The following is a 20,872-nucleotide window of genomic DNA, read 5'->3' on the forward strand; positions in this document are numbered from 1 at the left end:
TCTTTCTCTATTCAACATAGTAACGAGTGGAATACCCTCCAAATCCTTACCATCAGGAGCTGTTTACAAATTAGGACAGAAATGGGTATCTCTAACACACGCACATTTTTATACAGTACGTTGCTCAGTCCTGATCTATATATAAAAGGGAGCAGTAGATACTGAAGAACAAAAAGAAAACAAAGCATTTCCTTCAAAAATTTTCCATAGTTTATCAGTAAAAATGACAATAATACCATCAAAATATGGCTTTTAATGATCTTCCTCTAAAATGGTGGCAGATGGTGGCACAAATATTAATACTGAATGCTCCATTTTTGTCTACAGTAAGAGAGTGTATGTGTGTGTGTATTTGAAAGTGTATAGGCATTGAAAACTATGGATCTGATCACTATTGGGTCTCCATTATACATTTTGTACCCTAGAGGGAAAAAATTCAAATCTTGTAGTTTATGAATCTACAGCACATGAGAAACCAGAAAAATTTAGATATGGTGCCTACTGTAAGTAGACTTTTGGAGTATCAACCATATGTCTAGAAACAAATGGGAAAATAATTCAGATTTTATTGCACTTACCCTCTTATTTTTTTATTTTGATAAATTATTATTGATAAAAAGAGCAAGACACATTAAGATAAAACTAACAATTTTTATAACTATTTTAAATAAAACACCTTTGAGTGTGTATTTTCATTTTGAAGTAAAAAGATATTTGTTTAGAATGACAACATATAACTTGATATGCACAAAAATTAAGACACTACAATGAATGACCTGATCTTTACTAAATTACCTTTTAAACAATATTAAGTTGATTTAAAAAAAAAAAGTCGAAACCCATTAAAAGGACATTGCCACAAGTCCAACTATGAAAGCCCATACAATTCTTTCAAGGCTTCTAATCTAGCACCCCAAAGTTTACTTCCTTTTGAGGGGAAAATAAGGTTGACAAAATCTAAAACAATGAGGTTTGTGACAACAAACCTGCAGATGAGCCAAGGTGTCCTACTATATAAAGGATCCAAATGTAATGCAAAGTCAAAGAAATTATAACAGATGAGAAATAAAAGGAGGTAAGAAAAAAATTCAATGACAGAAATATTGATATGATTGCAACACTTAAGTGTACATCCGAAATAAATATTGTAAAAATCCAACAAAATACAATAATTTGGCTTAAAAATTCCTTTGGTTTTAGATATGTAATTATTTTGTGTTTTAAATAAGTATACCAAAACACATTTGGGGGAACTGCATAATCACGCCAATTTGATATATATTTCATTGTATCAATAGTGAAGAATGGTGCTCAAATGGTTAACAGTGCCATATGCTGCTTACTCTTGGGAAACTGGTTCTTAGTGAGTACCTTAAAACATAGTCCATTTATCTTTAAATGATGCTAGTAAAATTAAAGTATTTCCATTTCTAAGAATCATTCATCTCTCTGTTCTAATGATGGGATCCACTTCACATTTTAAAATATAACTTAAGTCCATAGATAATTTTTCTATGAATATGTTATTTTAAACTGTATTTTAAGTAACTGAAGATTTTAATAATTCAACTATAAACTCAATCCAAATCTGAAAAAATGGACCTACGATAGACAAGGAAACCTGACAGAGACGTACAATGTCTAATCATTGCCACTTACCAATAACTGACTTTTCTATTACGTTCAGTTTTCATTAAAACTAAAACAAAGATTTAAGTACTCAAATGCACCCTTAAAACACAACCAAATATTATACTGGAGTGTCATAACATTTTTTAAAAAATATTTTTTGAGATGGATTTTGCTATGTTGCACAGGTTGGCCTCAAACTCCTGGTTTCGTGTGATCCTCCCCTCGGCCCCTGAATAGCTGGGACTCTAGGTACATACCACTGTGTCTAGTTCAAAACAAACACTTTTATGATGTCTTTACTTTTCTTGGTGTTGTGGACATAGTAAATCACTGAATGAGTAACACCTTCTGTCTTTTCATGGATAATTTTTAAAGCTGAATCATTTTTGACATATTTTAAAGGGAAAAACATGGAGAAGGGGTTTTTAAAAGCCCTCGTAGTAATGATCAGCACTTAACATGACTATGAGCAAATTCAGTTGTTTAGACTCAGTGACAGGCTGTTGTATTGCACCATATAAAAACAAATTTCATCAAAGCCTACGCTCTTACAGTATGCACAGCAATGCATCCATTTTTAAAAGGATACTTTTTTTTATACAGATGAAGCAAAACAAATTTTTGACTGGCTTATACACAAAGTAGGGAAATGTTTCCAACAACACTGGTCAGTGGCACCTGCTCCTGGGTGGCTTTTATCTGTTTACTGGGCAAGAACTTTGTATTAGGTTTTCTTTGTCCTCTGCTCTAGTTCATGCTGGTGTTTAATAAGACGTTCTATTTCTGTTCCAAGTGTTTGTAGATTTTCCTTTAGTAGTTAGGGGAAAAGAGAGAGAAAACAGAACTACTAAGTATAATAAATAAAAAGATTCAATTTGAACTATTATTGCCTAGATTTTGAAACTGAAGGTGTGGTATTTAGTTGAAAAATGCTAAGTGCATTAGTGAACTGAATTAGATACACAGCTGTTTTTATAAAGTAGACTTGTCTTTTTCAGTTGTATTTAATGTTTTTTTTTTTTTTAATGATAGTGGGGATTAAACCCAGGGCCTTGCACATGCTAGGCAAGTGCTCTATCCCTGAGCTACATCCCTTAGCTCACTTTTCAAAAAATTTTATTTTGAGACACAGTATCATTGAGTTGCCCAGGTTGGCCTTGAACTTGTAACCCTCCTCAACCTCCCAAGAAGCTGGAATTTCAGGTGTGTTCCATTATATCCAGCTCATATTTAACCTTTTTATTGCAGCTATAGCAATTCAATACATAAAGTGATTAATTACTAATTTAAAAATTATTTTTTAAATCCATTACTAACTATCAAAGCCTATATTCAATAAAAAGATAATAGCTGCAGAAAATAAAAGAAAGTTGCAAAACATATTAGAAACTCCACAATCTTAAAGTATTTCATCAATGACCTATAATTATAATGTATGTCAAAGGTCTTCCATTGCAAAATATATAATTCATCCTACTGTCCAATAACTAAACTGATTTAGTTTAAAATTATGCTTTCAAAAGAGAAAAACATGAAACTTTTATCTCTGAGTAACAGAAAATCGCATATCAGAATTAGCCCACCTAAGTGCCAAATGAGACTAAGAAAGAGGCACCATTTTACTTATTGGTAAGTGAATGAGAAACACAAATACCTTCAAAGTAATATTTTTTAGTAATGTATCCTCCAAAACAGCCTGCAATTTTCGGTTGATTTCCAAAGACAGTTCCAGTGTTAATCCACTATCAGCAGGATGAGATGTATATAAAGATGCCATGATGCCACCTCGTCTACTTAAATGAACTTTGTTAAAATCAGAAGCCTCTGAAGAAAGTGTGCCTGATTCTTCTCGTAAAATGTAACTCTGAATTATTCTGAAAAACAAAATGACACTATCAATTGTGTACCTGAGGAATTAAAAATACTGGAGTTTGCAAGAATCAACCAATCAGAAGCATAAAGAGGCCTAGTGTAAAATAAGTACCTATTAGAATAATAACCTAAGTGTATTAGAAAAGATTTTCCTTATTCAGATGGTTTCTTCAGCTATTTTATTTTTATTCTATCATGATTAAAGATATATATACTGCTTTTTAAATTTCCTTATTTATATAAGATATTTATGCAACTATTTTATTGCTATGATTTCTATTAATATTGTTTTCCTATTATTATACTTTCTTTTAAAAATCATAGGCAAACTTTTAGTAATATATTTAAAATATTTCAAAATTAAAAAGGGTTAGGAAAAAAGACCTGCAATACAGAAGCAACATCTCTTACTTAAACGAGTACAGTATCTTGAGAGGAATATGGCATAGGACAAGCTTTGGAGTCAGTCAGAGCTGGGTCTGGGTCTCCAGCTCTAGGTCTGCCCCTTACAAGAGGATAACCCTAACAGAGTGATTTCATCTAGGCCCCGGTTAACTTATCTGCAAAATCAAAGAACTCACTCTCACTCAATGGCTGTAAGAAATAAGTAAGATAATGCTAAGTCATAGGTATAATATAAGGAATTACCTAATTATGTCTTGCTCAACAGGAAAAAAAAATATACAAAACCTTAGATCTCTTGGAGTCATAATCATGAAAATAAAAAGCCAAGTAACACACTACTGAACTCTATTGTCATCTTCAAGGGTCTTGTGCATGCTATGCGAGCACTCTACCACTGAGTAACTCTCCCTGTCCTAGATCTGTGTTTTCTTTAATTTCTGTATTCCCAAAACCTAGAATCCAGTAGGTGATCATAAAATATTTGGAACTGAATGATTATAAGAATTATTAAGCTGGGCATGGTGGCACCCACCTGTAGTCCCAGCTACTTGGGAGGCTGAGAAGGAGAGATGCTTGAGCCCAGGAGTTTGATACCAGCCAGGGCAACATGTGAGTCCCTTTCTCAAGTTTAAAAAAAAGAAAGAATTATTTTTTGAAAGACAGGGTCTTGATATGATTCATTTTGAAAAGAGTACTTTTACCATGAGAATTGTAGCCTTTGGAACAGATTATGCTACCATAATAATACATACTTTGTTTTTTTCCTAATTTCTTCCACCAATTGTTTGATGTGGTCCTCCATAAATTCTATCTTTTCGTTTTTCCGGGCATGTGCTTTCTGCAACCTAACTATCCTTTCAATCAACATGGCCTTGTCCACTTCTGGGAAGTTATCCACAGCTACTGCTGACCCAGTATTTTCTGGAGATCGATCTTCTGCACTGCTTCGAGCATTAAGGGACCCTAAATGACATGCACGCAGAGGAAAAAAAAATCAGTTTAGATATTATATGTAGTCTAGCCTGCTAGACTCTCATCTCACATATCATTTATTTTGGTATCATTTTCAAATATTCACTCTAACATAGCTGGATGCAGAACACACAGGTCACTGGCTAACCAACTTCTTATTTCTGAATATACTGATAATAAAATACCAAAGTGTCTGTTTCTTATGTCTCTCAGGAACAGGATGAGGAAGTGGCAATAGAGAAACAAAAGAGCTTAAGAAAAAAGAATAACAAGTGTAAGTCAGACCAAAATTAAAGTATAAGAGAACAGAAAAAAAGCAGAGGGGAACAGAACGTGGGGTATAGGAGAGGAGGACAGAATACAGCAGATTATGCTCAGGAGTCAGCCTGTCTAGGTTCAAATCCTACACTTCCACTTCTTAATTGTGTGTCTTTGGAGAAATTATTATTTACCTCATAAGATTATTTAAATATTTACTTCATTTAGATGAGTTAATATATGTGAAGCACTCAGTGCATTACAGGAAGCATGATGGTTAGCTCTTACCAATATCAATGAAATGAATTTCTGGTCCTCTTTACCCTAAAAAAATCTATTTCTCAACTGCACTGTATAGACATAAGATAAGTAACATATCTTATCTAACATTATATAATAAATGGCAAAAACTGGGCATGATGGTGCATGCCTATAATCTCAGCATCTTGGGAGGCTGAGATAGGAGAATTGCAAGTTTGAGGTCAACCTCAGCAACTTAGTGAGAGAGTAGTAGAATGGAATATAAAGAAAATATTTTAAAAAATGGCAGAGGTGGGATCTCAATACATAAGAGTAATTTCCAATTCATGTTCATTCTACTACACATTTTTTTCACTATTTTAATAGCTGATAATGTTTTGCCTCTTAATGTGCAATTCCTAGGAGACAGTATAATGTAGTAGTTATAACAGAGAATCACATTTATTACAAAATAATTATATATAACTCTAATATTTTGTTTGAAAAGGAAACAAAGCATACCAAACTTTTTAAGACCCAAAATGTTATTTATTTTTATATTCAATAACTAAATAACAACTAAAACCATTTTTTTTTTACCTGATGAACTAGAACGACTTCCCATGCTGCTAACTTCTTTATCATAGCTTCCATTCTCAACCTGATCTAATTTTCTTCGTGCTAAAGGAAAAATAAATGGATTACTTGCAATAAGCATCATGACCATCCTGATCATCCCTGATTGTAGTTGCTAAATTCACTTAGTGAAAAATGGTATAGATAATAAGACAAAGTTCTTGAGTACCCGCCTTAGAAAGCTGTAGATGCCATTCATATAAAATGACATTTGGAAATGTATAGATCAAATACAAAATATATAAAAATGACAGCATGATAACTGACACTGGCATCACTTACTTTACTGAACTTAACTTTCAGGAGTACTGATAGGAGCTGGGGTTTTGGCTTAGTGATAGAGTGCTTGCCTAGCATGTGTGAGGCACTGGGTTCAATCCTCAGCACCGCATTGCATTATAAATAAATAAAATAAAGGTACTGTGTCCATCTACAACTAACAAAAGAAAGAAAGAAAAATGTCCTGACAGATTTAGAGGATCCTACCAGAAATTTCCCTTCAATTACAAGTATAAAAACAAACCAAATTCTTACAGCAAATAACTGAATATATTCATATTAAGTAATGCAAAGTCTCTTTTACCACTACATTTCACCCTATTTGAATATAAACAAAGTTGTGGAAAATGGAAGAGAATAGCCTGTTGGAATACTTCTCTTATTCATCTTTGTATTGCAAGCACATAGTACTGACACCCAATAACATGTATGCATTTTTAAATGAAAGAAACCTGGGTTTCAATTCTAGCTATCCATTGTCATGTTCAGGTAATTTATGAACTTTCTGGGTCTGTTTCCTGAGACCCAGATGAAGAGCTAGGTATCAACCATCTCTAAGTTAGAGGACTGCAAGATGTAGACCCAGGTACCTGAGATGCTGTGCAGATCAATTCATAGGCACATGTAGGTAGAAAATATTACAAATACTATTTATGCTTGAAGAGAAATCTTTTTAAATTTCTATTTTTATGTAATACATATCTAAAATGCACAAATAAACACATAAATTGGAGAAAACCAAATATTTTTTACTGATAAAAAAGTATGTAATCAAAAAAGTTTAGACACTATTGCCCTAAGGTACTACCTACCACCATTCTCCCATCTGTGGCTCTGTGAATAAATATCCTTTAGCATAGAAGACAGACAATTCATGGTATTGCAAGGTTAGTAATTTTGTCTATGAAAATAAATATGTTAAAAGGAATATACAGCTCCAATGAATGTGGTAGAACCTGAAATACATTTTCTCTATAAAATCTTTAAAGGTTAAAAGAAACAAACACATTCAAGGTATAAATGTGGAAGAATTTTATACCTTGCTGAAGTTGCTTGGTAAGATCCTTGACATTAGAGGCATGTTTACGTCTTTGGGTTACTAACTCATCTTTCAATTCTTCTACCTGGGTACTCAATGCTTTAACTTCTGTTTGTTTACATGTGAGGTCGGCCTGCAGAATGTGAACTTCCTCTTTTCGAAGTTCTTCCTCTTTTAACAATCTACTTTCCTGAATATTAAATAAGATAAAATGAAAAAAAATTAAATCATGTATTTGTTTCTATTGCTCAATTTACAACCTTAAAAATACATGGTCCTTGAAAGCAGCAATTCTTCTGTAACTATTCCTCAGGAGGTTTTGTTTACTGACTCCTTCAAGTTCTCATGTAATGAGGCAAAGGGATACACTAATGAGTATGCTGTTCTGCACATGCAAAACAACCTGTGACACAGGTCTCTGAATTTTTGAAATTTCAAAACCTCCAACTATTCTTTACGAGTAATTTGAAGACATTCTAATAACTTGGAAATATTAACCACTTTGAAACTATTTTAACAAACAGAAATTTAAAGCATGACCTTTTAAGAAATATATAGTGATTCTAGTTAGGAATGACAGAAACCATGGCTTTCTTATTTTTAAAAGTGAAATATTCTTTTTCATTTTAGGGAGAAATTTTATTACAAATACATAAGTTAAAAGGAAAAGCCAACATTTTTTTAAAGCATTTGAAATTACCAGAAAGTCAGTGCCAATAGAAAAGAACTTAAATTAACTACTACTACTTTCATGCTATATGGAAATTTTAATCTGTGCTTCTAACTATATTGTTTCAAGCATTAAATGTACATGTATACTTACCAAATTAAGATTTGTCTGTTTCATTTGTTCACATTGGCTTTGCAACTGACTTTCACTACAGGAAAGTTTATCATATTGTGACTGCAAAGAATTGGATTCAGACTGAAGCTGTGCATTCTTACTAGTGAGCTTTTCTGTGAATAGCAGTAGCTCAGATTCTCTTTTCCTACTGCCTTCGATGTCTTTTTGTAGGTCATTAATCAAAGAATTAAGACTTTCCACTTCTTCCTTCAAATTTTCAATTTCTTGTTTACCTCTAAAAAACAAAGTTTATATTTCAGAAAGTATAAAACTATTAAGAAACATTAAATTAATGGTTTGGGAATTTTCACTTAATGCAATGCTTTATATCGGTACTTTTGTTCATTCATCCAAATACTTATGTATCGCGTTCCCTCTGGCCGCAGAGAGAGACACGACAAACGTCTGAAGCTTTGGAAGTTTATTATGCACAGTCCCTCTCCTACACTTCTCTTACTCCCAGCTTCCGCGCATTCCCAGCTTCTCTTCTCTCAGCTTCTTCTCTCAGCTTCTGCGCACTCCCAGCTTCTTCCGCCCTCTGCTTCTTCCGCAGCCTGCTTCTTCCGCAGCCGCCGCTTCTTCCGCAGCCGCCGCTTCTTCCGCAGCCGCCCTTACTCTCCCACCCACCAGGCTTATATACACTTTAACCAATGGGGGGGGGCCACTCGAGGTAAACCGCGGACAGCTGCAGGCATAGAATAGGTACACGAGGGGGGCATGCTCTAATCACATCGTTAACTAGCCAATCATTGGAATTCGCTGGTTGTTTACTGTATAGCTGGCCGCTTTTGGCTCAGCGTCAGGCGCCATCTTGACCGTGCCCAAGGCTGGGGGTCCTGGAAACCCCGACATTTATGAATGAATAAATTGATAGGAACTAAGAGCTAAGAATGTAAGTGAACAGGACTATATGCTTCTGCTTTTAAGAGCTTTTAATCAAGTAGGGAAATTACAAGAGTATGTTAACTGTTTTTGATGAAAACAGAGCAAGTTGCCTAAACTCATATAAGTGATGCTCAAACTAATATTTAAAGTACCACTTACTGTCTGCTTAAGTCCAGACAGTAAATAAGTAGGTGTCTGGGCATCTGGATTTTGTTGCAATAGTTCCACTTTGCCACTATAGTATGAAAGCAGCCACAGACAATATGGATTTGAATGAGTGTGGCTATATTCTCAAAAAACCACACTTACAAAATGAGGTGGTAGGCTAGACTTGGCTTGTGGGCCATAATTTGTTGATCCCTGACCTAAAAGAAAAGCAGGAATTTGTGGGAAAACAAAATGAGTTTCGGGAAGAGGAGAAGGGCTTCTTGTTGGTACCAACATCAGTTCAGCACTGATGACATCAACATCCTTAGCACTTGACATGGGTTGACACAGTCCTCAAATATCCATTAACAAAGTACAGCTGAAATTCAAGAGTGAAAAAGAGGAAGGCACAGAAAAAGCAAGGAACAGGTCATGAACCTTACAAGCATGCGAAGGCATCTGAACTACCTAGGCAGTCTCTGAGGCAAAGAGAAATCACTGAAAGGTTTTGAGAAAACGTTTTTTTAAAAAGGTTAATGCTAATGATAGTGTAGAAATGTCATGGAAAAAAAATAAACAGAAAAGTCAGTTTATGAGCTACAGAGTTTTCCAGATGAGAGCTGACAATGGCTTAGACTATGGTGGCAGGAGATGGGATATAAAAAAGTCAATGTGCTTGAATGATATTAAACAGTTGACATCACTAAGACTTTGGGACTGGCTAGGTATGTGAGAGGAAGGAGAGAAGAGTCAAGCATGGTCCCCAGGTTTCTGGGTTAGACAGTCATTTGGATGCTCTACATTCATCACTTATCCACAGAACATGAAAGGAGAAGCACATTTGTGGACAAGAGAAAGGAATCAATTTTGGATATGTTAAAGTTTGAAGTGTTTTAGGTACTTGTGTGCCTACAGCTAAGCAGATAATGATTCAAACGACCTGCTGCACACTAGAGGAACAATTAGGATCACCCAGGTGTATGATAAAATTTGAACACAAGAGGGTTTTCTGACAGAAAGAAAAGTCTGCTAAGAAAACTAAGAAAGCATAGCCCAAAAGGCAGCGACACCAGAGGAGCATGATAAAAACAGAGCCAAAGTAACAGAGCATTTCAAGAAAGGTGAGTTCAGGACTGTTAAAAGATACTAAGAATTCAAGCCAAGCTGGGTCTGAGCTATGTCCATCATAGTTAAGGAGATATTAGTTTTTACGGAATGCTGAGGTTAAAGCTAGAATAAAGTAGAGAGAAATCCAGCAAAGGAAGTAAAGAAACAGGGAATGAGTAAGTATAGCTAATTCTATAAGAAGTTTGATTGTGAAAAGTAGGGGAAAGTCCTAAGAGTTTTGATTTTTTAAAAATATGATCACTTTCTAAATATAGAAAGAAAAGGAAAGTTAGCAAAAGAAGTGGGTGGGATAAAAAGGGAATAATCCAGAAAGGTCAGAGAAGGCAGAAGAACATGGATCCACAACAGAAATAGAAAAAATAATTAGATCAGAGAGGAGCATTTCTTCCAAGATAACAGAAACAAAGGAAAGAATAAATGCAGATGTGGGAAGTTCAAAGGACTAATAGCAACATGCTGAGAATATTATCATCTGACAGTTTATCTTTTTCCCTAAATAAGTAATCATCTGCCAGGGGCAGAGAGGTAAAGGGAAAACCTGAAGTGTGAGGAAAATGATCAGGTTTCGAAGAGATGCTAAGAGGATCGGGTAGAAGCTCTGATCAAGGACATGTAGTAGGATCAGAAGTGCATGAATACTCCTAGTTGAGGTCAACTCATGAACTCAGAAGGTCATGAACTTCTGCAGTGTCAATCTGGATGATGGTTGAGATTATTTCAGCACCTTGGGTGTTGGTAAGATGCAGAAAAGAAGACACTATTTGAATTCAACCTGAATCAAGGCTCTGCCAGGTAATACCAGAAATGGAGCTTAGATACATAGTTTCATGAGAGGAAAAGGAATAATGTCAACTCATGACATTACAAGCAATACACATTCAAAAATCTAGATTTTAGATAACCTTCTAGATTTACCATTTAGAAGGAAAAAAAAGTATTCTGCATAAGTAATGGAATTTCAAAGCTGTTGGAACTAAATAAAACCTATCTGTCTTATAAATTGTTATTGCACATGTCTTATAAATTGCTATAGAAAATTATACTAGGGAATATAAACTTTGATTTTTAGAAGCCATGGTGGGAGCTCAAAGTCAGTCCAAAAACGTTCAAGTGAAGAGAGAAAATTTAAAAATTTTAGCTATTAAAACTGTAAAAATTGTTCTTAACACAATAATTCCATTTAAAAATAGAATCCTGAAACAGAAGTAAAAAGCTTATTTATTAACACAAAGAGATGTTGTTAATTTTGTACCTTTGAAGCTGATCCTGTATCTGATCTGCAATTTTCACTTTATCCAATAAATTCTGAATTTCGGCTTTTTGGCGATTAATAATTTCCTTGTATTTCGATAATTCATCTTCTGTTCTTAATCGTTCATCTTCTAGACATTTTGCCTATCAAATGATCGTAACCAATTTAAACTACAAACAGTATTTTCTTGTTCCTTATAAACTATTTCAGATAGTGGTTACATATTAGAAATCTAGGCTTAATTCTAAAGTAGTATTAGTTCGTGTGAATAAAATACAATGGGAAGTTAAAGTCATGGATTTTAGTTGCAGATTTCTTATGTAATCATGAGAGTTTAAGCATGTCACTTTATTTTTTACTGGATTTTCATTTCCTCATTTAAAAAAAAAAAAAAAAAAAAAAGGATATATCTTCCCTAACTACCTCAAATAACTGACATGGAGAACAAATAGGAAGGTATATGAAAAGCGCTTTGAAAATTATTAGGTGATCTCAAATTCAAAGTGGTAAATAAAAGGCCTATTTCTAAATAAATGATACCTGTGATAATATACAATATTCATAATCATATTAAAAGGTACATTACTGTGGCAAAGACTTCAAATACTGGAAGAGATTTAACAGACTTTAGAAATTAAAACTGTACCCATTTAACAGACTGTTAGAAATTAAAACTGTACCCATCTAGAACTATTAAACATACTCAAGGAGAAACGGAAAGATAGTTTTCTTATTATTTTCTGGCACTCACAGTTCTTAAGATTCAGTTTCTCCAAATGATTTGCTAAAACAACTATCTTCAGATGAAAGGCCCAAGGATAAGTTATAATTAGAGCAAATATGCTATGGAATATAAACGTTGGAAAATACTTCAAAGGGACTAACATGGGATATTTTCATTTCAACGAAAGTTGATTATGTTACCAGGGAATTGCTATTCTATTCTTCTGATTTCTTTTATTTTTTAGAATTTCTTTCTCTCCCTCCCTCTCTCTCTCCCCTTCCTCCCTCCCTTCCTTCATTCCTTCCTTGCAGTACTGAGAATTGAACCCTTTGAGACAGGGTCTCACTAAGTTGCCCGGACTAGCCTTGAATTTGCGATCCTCTTGCCTAGTCTCTCAAGTAGTTAGAATTATAGGTGTGTGCCACTGCGCCCAGCTATTTTGGAAAATTTCTATGTAACTATCTTTTCCCTACCCCTTACAAAATCAGAGTAAATCCAAAGTTAAAGTTATTTACCCTTCTTCCTTTGGAGTCATAACTAAAGATTTGATTACCTTTGTCCTTAGTGTTCGCAGTTCATCCATACCCTCCTTAAAGGTCCTCTTCAGATCTTCTAGTTCCTTAATTTTGGCATGATGCATCTTTAAAAGAAATCACAAATCATAATGCACTAAACTACATCTAAAATGTACTGCGTACTTGTTCCAAAAGGCTTTAAAACCAGATGACAACACCTACTCTATCTCTCTTTCTGTATTTACTACATAGTCTAGGATATACAAAGAGCAAAAGTATTCACCTCGAGCTGGTCAGATTTTTCTTGCATTTGTTTTTCAAGTTCTCCTTTTGTGACTCTAAGCTTTGCATCAAGCTCATTTGATTTAATTTCTTCAGACTCCTAATGGAAGGAAAACAAAAAAAAAATGACAATTTTTCAAGTTTTATACTTTGAAAACCTAAGCAAGTTTTGCAGCTGAGTTTACTAATAGTGAAAATATATAGCTTATGTATCTAAAATTGAACAATGCATTGAATTTTAAATGTCAATTTTGCATGAACAAGAATAGCATATTACATAACATAATAGAAGTTAGTTTCTTTTTTAAAGTTCTAAATTTCTTTGCATTCTTTGTCCTTCTGACATTCTTTAGGAATTTCATTTGGTTAAAAACTGCTCTAAAAAGATCCATTTGGGCTGTATGTAGTTTGAGAAATAACCTGCAATTTATTTAACTGTTCTATCAAATCCATTCTATACTTCAGATATTGACAATACAGAAATTGAAAGAAACCAGAATACTGATATTTGGTATAATTTGTTACCAACTTATTTGAAAAGCTAAGCATACCTGATATGTTTTTATCATATCCTGACAGTTTTGTCGTATCTGATCTGCTTCTTCCTTTGCTTGTGTTAACTTTGTTGTTGTTTCTTTGAGTTTATCTTTGGTTTCCTGCATTGACAAAGAAAGAAAAGTTGGCCACAGTGATATGAAGAATAGGGAAGAGTAACCATAGAGTAGGAAAGTTCCTGTCCTAGAACTGCATCAAGGGATGGCACACTATTTTTGCAATAATATTTTGTGTTTCTACCAGAAAGTTAAATGGCCTACACAGTGAACTGATAGCCATTAAACAAAGTTAAGTACTTTTCAAAAAATTAACAGAAGTTATTAACCTGAGAAGAAGAGCAAAGTGTCAAACAGTTCTTTGCACATCCTTACATGAAAGACAGTATTTTGGTTTATGGCCAAAATACTATTTTATCTACTCAGAACTGCATTTTAATTAATTGATGCTGCAATATGGTTTCATTCCTCACCATTCTTCTAAAATGGCAATTATGAAGATTTTTTCTGTACTACTCTCATCAAATTCAATTACTTTTTCTCATTTATATTCTTTTCTTACCTGCTCCCTGGCCACCCCTGACTCTTTAAATATCCTAATTTTGTTTCCATTACAAGACAATATCTCCTCCTTTTCTTCTTTCTTCACTCTTCCTTGACTGGCTTTCTATTCTTTGGTGATTTTCAAAGATATAACTCCTGCTCTTCAGCTCTTTGTAATTCTCCTGCACAGAACTGATTCAGTGCCATCGTTTGGGCTATGGTGGAATTTCCAAAGAGAGTTTAGGTATCATCTTCTAGTAGCTTCACTTCCCACAGGTGGAATCCAGGGGTGCCTTGGATTCTAACAACTGATACACTGTACTGAAGCTTATGTTTACCCAATTGAGTATACAGCTTCTGGACAGCAACTCACTGAGTATTTATGTATTACTTGCTCAATGTATATTTACAGAACTAATGAAGGAATTCCTAATATAGACCTTTTGTTTTACTTAGTTTGGTTTTCCCCAACAGCAAATACTAATTTTTCTTTATTCCTTTTTCCTGCTGTTCCAGTTGGAATAACTTTTCCATCATTTCTTGAACCCTTGAACTTGCATCTCTGCTTTACACACTGCTTTCTATATGTCATTTAAAATTTTTTTTTAATTTTTACAGACTGCATTTTGACTCATTGTACACAAATGGGGTACTTCTTTTTGTTTCTATGGTTGTGCACAATGTAGATTCATACCATTTGTGTAATCATACATTTACATAGGGTAATGACATCGGTCTCATTCTTTATATGTCATTTTTAAGAAACATATCTACCATATAGTTAAGAACTCAGTTATAATACTTTGAGTTGCTGGTCTTTAATTCATCAACAACTAAAGCAGAGTTGACTCATGGTAGGTGCTTGCTTCATCTACTTAAAAAATAGCAATAAAGAGGTTCCTATATGCCAACAATATTTATTAAATAAATGTTTGAACAAAGAAAAGAATCACAGTAAATATGTTTAGGCTAAGGTATCGACTATTTCATTTGTTCATTTGTTATTAACTGAGCAACTACTATGTACCAGGTACTGTTCTATGCTCTGGGGAAATAGTTGTGCAAAAAAATGGACAAATCCCTGCTCTCCTGAAGCTGACATTCTAAAGTCAGCTTTTTAATTTTTTTAAATTTTAGAGTTAAATAAATTTCTTTTCCTGTTATTTAAGAGTTAAATAAAAAATAAAATACATATGTAAATGATATATTAGTGAGAAGTGCTAAGGAATAAAAATAAAGTAAGGACATGAGAAATCTGGGGGGAGGTGCTGAAAGTTTAGACAGTTAGAGGCTTTCTGAGAAGCTGACAGGTAAAGACTTGAAGGACATGAACAGAGGGGATTTGCTAGGGATTGGATACTGTGACTGGGAATAAACAAGGATAAATTCAAGGACTTTGGCCTGAGCAATTACAAGGATGAATTGCAATTTATTGAGATAGGCAAGCAATGGCGGGAAGTGCCATTAGTTCAGGTTTCGAAGTGTTAAGTTTAAGATGCCTCTAAGTTATCTAAGATGTCAGGTGTGAAGTACTGTCAGTTGAATTCGTGAATCTGGAGTTCTGGGGAGAAGTTACAAATGTGGTATTCACTGGCACGCAGTTCTCTACTGCTGTTTTCAAGTACACTGATCTTGTCTTCTGCAGTGCTATCTGTTGTTAAGCCCATCCAGAGTATTTTTCATCTCAGATATGGCAATTTGGTCTTTTTACTGTCTTCCATGTCTCTCCTTATCATACTCATGCTTTTATTTATCTTCTTCAACATACAAGAGTATATTTATAGTAGCTGTTTTAACATCCTTATGTATTTTCCTATAATGTGTATCATTTATAGATCTGTTCCTTTATTCTCATTATAGGCTATATTTTCTTGCATGCTGGTAATTTTTCATTGGCTAAACAGTGAATTTTATATTCTTAGGTCAAGATTTTTATTAAATACTTTTGGATTTTGTTTTAGGGCATAGCTAGTTTACTTGAAATAAAATTGCTTTTAAAGCTTTATAAGGTGGGTCCACAAGAAACTTTAGTGTAGGACTAACGGGTCTCCACAACTAAAACAGTATCTTTTTGCGGGGTACTTGCTGCCCTGGGTGTGGAGAGCTTTTCTCTCTGGTTGGTGGAAACACGAACAGTTCCCAGCCCTGAGTAGCTCTAGGGATCACTGGCCTACTCCTTTCTCATCTCTGCAACTCTGTCCTCCCTGTTCCCCACACTTTCAACTCTGTCTCTTTTATTCAGGGTGACTGCTGGCCTCTGTTCAGGTTCCTCTCATTGTGCTGCAGCCTGAAAATCTCCTGGCACTGTACATTTGTTTCCCTTCATTCAAGGGTCATTGTCTCATGCTGCCTGTTGTCTCAAGTCTAAAAACCTTCACTTCATATATTTTGTCTTTTTTATTCAATGCTTGAATTTTTTCATTTTAGAAGATGGGAGGATAAATCTGGATCTTATTATTCCATAATGCAATAGAATATTGTCAAAAAAATAGGGTTATAGTACAGAATAATAATAGAACAGAACACAGAATACAGTTTAGTAGGGGGATGAAATGGCAAAGCTAATTTAAAGTGAGATCTAGCTTCCATTAGTGGGCTTTATGAGAAAATACACCTTTTAGGAATAAGACTATCACAGACAATACAACCACCTCAGACGAGCACATTAAATAGCAGAGTCTTGCTTTAGGTGACCCTGTGGAAGGAACATGTCATAAAATGTATCAATCCTGGTCACATATTAGATCTCTTGCATCCTTTTGGTCTAGGTACTGCATCAATACCAGATTCCATTATTCTAGCTTTCTCTGAAGCAGAATTGTCTGGCAAGTACCCAGAACTGCCAAATCATGTTGCCAAAGAACTACTGCCATATTTATTGCCAGTCACATCTATGCTTTGGTGAGATCATCTTATTCTGAGACTAGGCTGGTGAAAAGGTAGCCACCGGGTAGATGATCAAGTATGTGAGATACATTGATCATCTTCTTTTATTCTTTATTCACTACACTCAAAATAAAAAGCTTTTCTTATAAGAGGTAAAGCATTAAAAATAATTTTGGCTAAACCCCAAAGGAATCTAAGGGAAGGGAACAAATACTTTCTATTGTTTGATCTGATGATCTGGGTGTCCAGATACCTAGGCTACACTTTAATTCTGGTAGTATGTCCTAGAAATTTGTATGCTTTGACACAGAGATTCTCTCTCACATCTATTAGGTAAACACATAAAATATGTAAGCAGGGGTCTATCCCAGACCCTCTCTGAAAGCAATGACTGTGTACAGAGTTAAATGCTTGCTGGTTAAGAAAAGCCTTTACTTAAAAAAAAAAAAATAGGTAAATATCAATTTTCACATACCAGGCCAGTATGGTTGTTATTTTCACTTTCTGGTAATCCACACCATGTTACCTTACAGAAGTCTGCCAAAACCCACTTTTCCAATGTAATTACAGAGTATCTGGTTTCATCTAACCTCAAAGCTGCCAGTAAGAATCTCTTATCATCCATTCTTTAAACACACAGGCCTTACACGCCTTTAAAGTTTTTCACTCTTCAGTGCTATTGTTTCAATAAGTTTCAGGATCTTGTCTCTTATGACAATAGATGAAAATAAAGAAAGTACCTCAAATATCAGATATTAGTCCTAGTACATGTTCAGATCTTAAAGCAATTCAGGCAGTTAGAAACCATTATTGTCCATGTGGATTTGGAATTCTAATTCCTCATTCTGCAACCCAAACTGAAGGGAAACTTTAAATGGCTCAGCCCTGAAGAGCTCGAGGGATGGCTACCCTACTCCGTTCCGGCATTTCTTTCTCAGCCTTGGCACGTTCCTCACATACCCATGCAGACTCAAGGGGAGAACACTGTTCTCTGACCCTTCTGTGACTACTGTCATGATAGATTACTCTCCCAAAGTTTTCTCTGATGATACTAACATATAAATACCCAAACACTATTAAAACTACTGATTTGGAATTATTTAATACAGTAATCCAGGACTGTGATTTTAAAAGATATCATTAGGCTTATTTTTGAAAGCCTTAAAGTTGATATATGTCCATATTACTCTTCTATTCAAGTCACATTTTAAAGTTGTTCTTTTACTTAATATTCTATCAACTGCAGACTTGTACTACTTTGAATATCAGCTCATTTAGTGCTTAAAATTATGGCATCGGGTACCAATTTTTATAATTATTTTTCATTATATTTATTTTTTATTAAAATGATATTTGCAGCTGGGCATTGTGGCGCATGCCTGTAATCCTAGCAAGGGAGGCGGAAGCAGGAGGATCACAAGTTCAAGGGCAGCCTGAGTAATTTAGCAAGATCCTGTCTCAAAATAAAATTTAAAAAGGATGGGGTATGTAGTTCAGTGGAAGAGCACTTGCCCCCATATGCCAGGTTCGATCCCTAATAACACCAAAAAAAACCCCCAAAACAAAAAATCAGTTAAGAGAACTTATTATATTCATTCTATTCTATTAAATAAGAATTTATATTTCTCAATTATAAGAATATTAGCATCACTGATATTTCCTGAGTTTACTTTTGATTTTGATAACTTACACATACTCCCACCAGCCCCCTCTCCCCCATTTTGCATACCAAAAAAATGCAATACGGCAAATTTAGGTGTTGTAAACTACAAATAATAAAATTTAACATTTCAACCCATTTAATAAGTAAATCATACAAGAAAACCTCTTTTTCATAGTCCCCAAATATTCGGGTCCAAACTATCCTGTAGGAGTCACTAAAGCAAACTCCATGCCTCATTAACTGCTATTGCATTCACTCTGAATTTACTTCTAATTTCTATTTCATGGCATTACAGTACTCACCTTGTGTGAATCCATTTCAGCTTTCAATTTGTTTTGGGCCCACTTTACTTTAATGATTTGAGAGTTGATGTCTTCCTTTAATTTTTCTATTTCTCTGATGAGTCTAGTTGTTTCGCCTTCCTAAAATAATATCACTAGGTCATATTTTTCACTTAATCAATCATCTGTGCAACATTTATATCCCCTCAAAGTAATCAGTGAAACATCACCATAATTTAAAGGTTAACATGTTATGATCCTTAGGCCATAAAACTGATTAAAGGTTCAAATGATTAGAAGACAGAAAATCCTAAATTCAATTAATAGACATGAAGATGATTAACACCTATATTTTAACCAGGTGGATGGGTTGTGAGCACAAGCACATCCGTATGATTCTTCTTAAATGGCTGGCATTAAGTAAAATATTAAATTGGTTTTTCTAGAATTTCTGAAGATTGATAACAAAATTTCTGAATTAAAAGAAATATTAATTACTTAGCTAACTCAGTAATTAAATCTCCTGGGATAGCATCTAAGAAGGATGTGTTTTTCTGTAAGAAAAGCATAATTCTATAGTGAATAAGTGCTACATATATATATATATAAATATATATATATATTTCTGGCTGTAAAACTATTCACATGTGACATAATTATGTACATATTTTACCAAAACACAGTCTTCCTTCCAAATTAATTTTTCCAATATATACATTTTAAAAGGAAGATCTAGTTTTAAAAAGTTATCCAAAATTTTAAAAGATCAAAAGAAAGGATCTAATAAACATGTGCCAATACTTCATCTTTTCCCAGCAAACCTTTTGCAGGCAGGCAATGAGATAATTTCTAAACATTCATGTTCTTAGAAGGTCAGTTAATAACAGTAACTTTGAGGGTTTTGGTGTGCTGTCATCATTTGACTGGAAAAGCAAAGAACGAATCTCAAGTACAGTATGTTGGCACAGTCATACCTTTGCTTCATACAGCTGCTGCAATCGTCCTTTCTCCTGAGAAAGCTGCTTAATTTTGTTAGTGTTTTTCTCAAACTCCTTATTTGCATCTCTAAGTTTCTTCTCAAGAATCTCTTTTTCCTTTCGAAGGTCTAAAGATTCCTTCTCACCTCTTACATACTTCATTACCATTGCTTCTTTCTCTTGGCGTGCCTCTTCACATTTCTTGTTGGCCTTTAAAAAAATATTATCTAGCATTAATAAAAAGATATTAAAATAAAATAAATTAAAATAAATAATGTTTTCCTATATCACCAATGTATTTTTTGGTTCTTGCACAACATTCTAAGCACTTCTGTCATAAAATTTTGAGATAAAGGAAAATAATTCAAAATTATACAAAAACAATACAGCACTAGTATTTGCTTTTATTCTTTCCTATTCCTTTTACTTTTGCTGATATGGTTGCTACTTTCCATTTACACTCCCAGACCTGCTTTCCCACCCTTTTTTGTCCCATCCTGTGCCCCAGGAAGATGACATATCAAGAGGTTCCCTTACCCTCAAACTTCCAGTGCGGTTCTGCCAGTAGGAGACACTAGGCAAAAGCTAAGCTATAAAGGCAGCATGAGGTCTGACTTCTCTAGAATCACCAGAGGTAGCCTGAGGGCACTGCTTTTGCCAGGTAGTCGCTATACAACTACTCTCTCTCTGGGTGGCCCCGCTTTTGGAGCTCCAGAAGTGTAAGTTACATAAGCTTCTTTTCTTTCTGGAGTACCCAGACGCAGGTAGTTTTTTATAGCAACACAAAACAGACTATACTAAATAAGTACACACAAGCACATGTGATTTGTGCATGCACAGGAGGTATGAAAACTAACCAAA

At 34.4% G+C, this 20,872-nt stretch overlaps 1 protein-coding gene across 1 annotated transcript in view; it reads right to left on the reverse strand.

Moving 5' to 3' along the window:
- Positions 1 to 207: 207 nt before the first annotated feature.
- The window catches only part of Ccdc186 (coiled-coil domain containing 186), a 41,528-nt gene continuing 20,863 nt past the window's right edge, over positions 208 to 20,872 (reverse strand). Inside the window, exons 5-16 of the mRNA XM_047553480.1 lie at positions 20,009 to 20,221; positions 19,056 to 19,175; positions 13,662 to 13,766; positions 13,112 to 13,210; positions 12,867 to 12,953; positions 11,590 to 11,732; positions 8,157 to 8,412; positions 7,334 to 7,523; positions 5,980 to 6,060; positions 4,662 to 4,872; positions 3,287 to 3,506; positions 208 to 2,440 (exon numbers count right to left, since the gene is read on the reverse strand). Coding sequence (XP_047409436.1) covers positions 2,357 to 2,440; positions 3,287 to 3,506; positions 4,662 to 4,872; positions 5,980 to 6,060; positions 7,334 to 7,523; positions 8,157 to 8,412; positions 11,590 to 11,732; positions 12,867 to 12,953; positions 13,112 to 13,210; positions 13,662 to 13,766; positions 19,056 to 19,175; positions 20,009 to 20,221 — 1,809 coding nt within the window. The 3' untranslated portion in view covers positions 208 to 2,356. The remainder of the gene's footprint in view (positions 2,441 to 3,286; positions 3,507 to 4,661; positions 4,873 to 5,979; positions 6,061 to 7,333; positions 7,524 to 8,156; positions 8,413 to 11,589; positions 11,733 to 12,866; positions 12,954 to 13,111; positions 13,211 to 13,661; positions 13,767 to 19,055; positions 19,176 to 20,008; positions 20,222 to 20,872) is intronic.

This window comes from Sciurus carolinensis, chromosome 5 (genome assembly GCF_902686445.1).
Source record: "Sciurus carolinensis chromosome 5, mSciCar1.2, whole genome shotgun sequence".
NCBI lineage: Eukaryota > Metazoa > Chordata > Mammalia > Rodentia > Sciuridae > Sciurus > Sciurus carolinensis.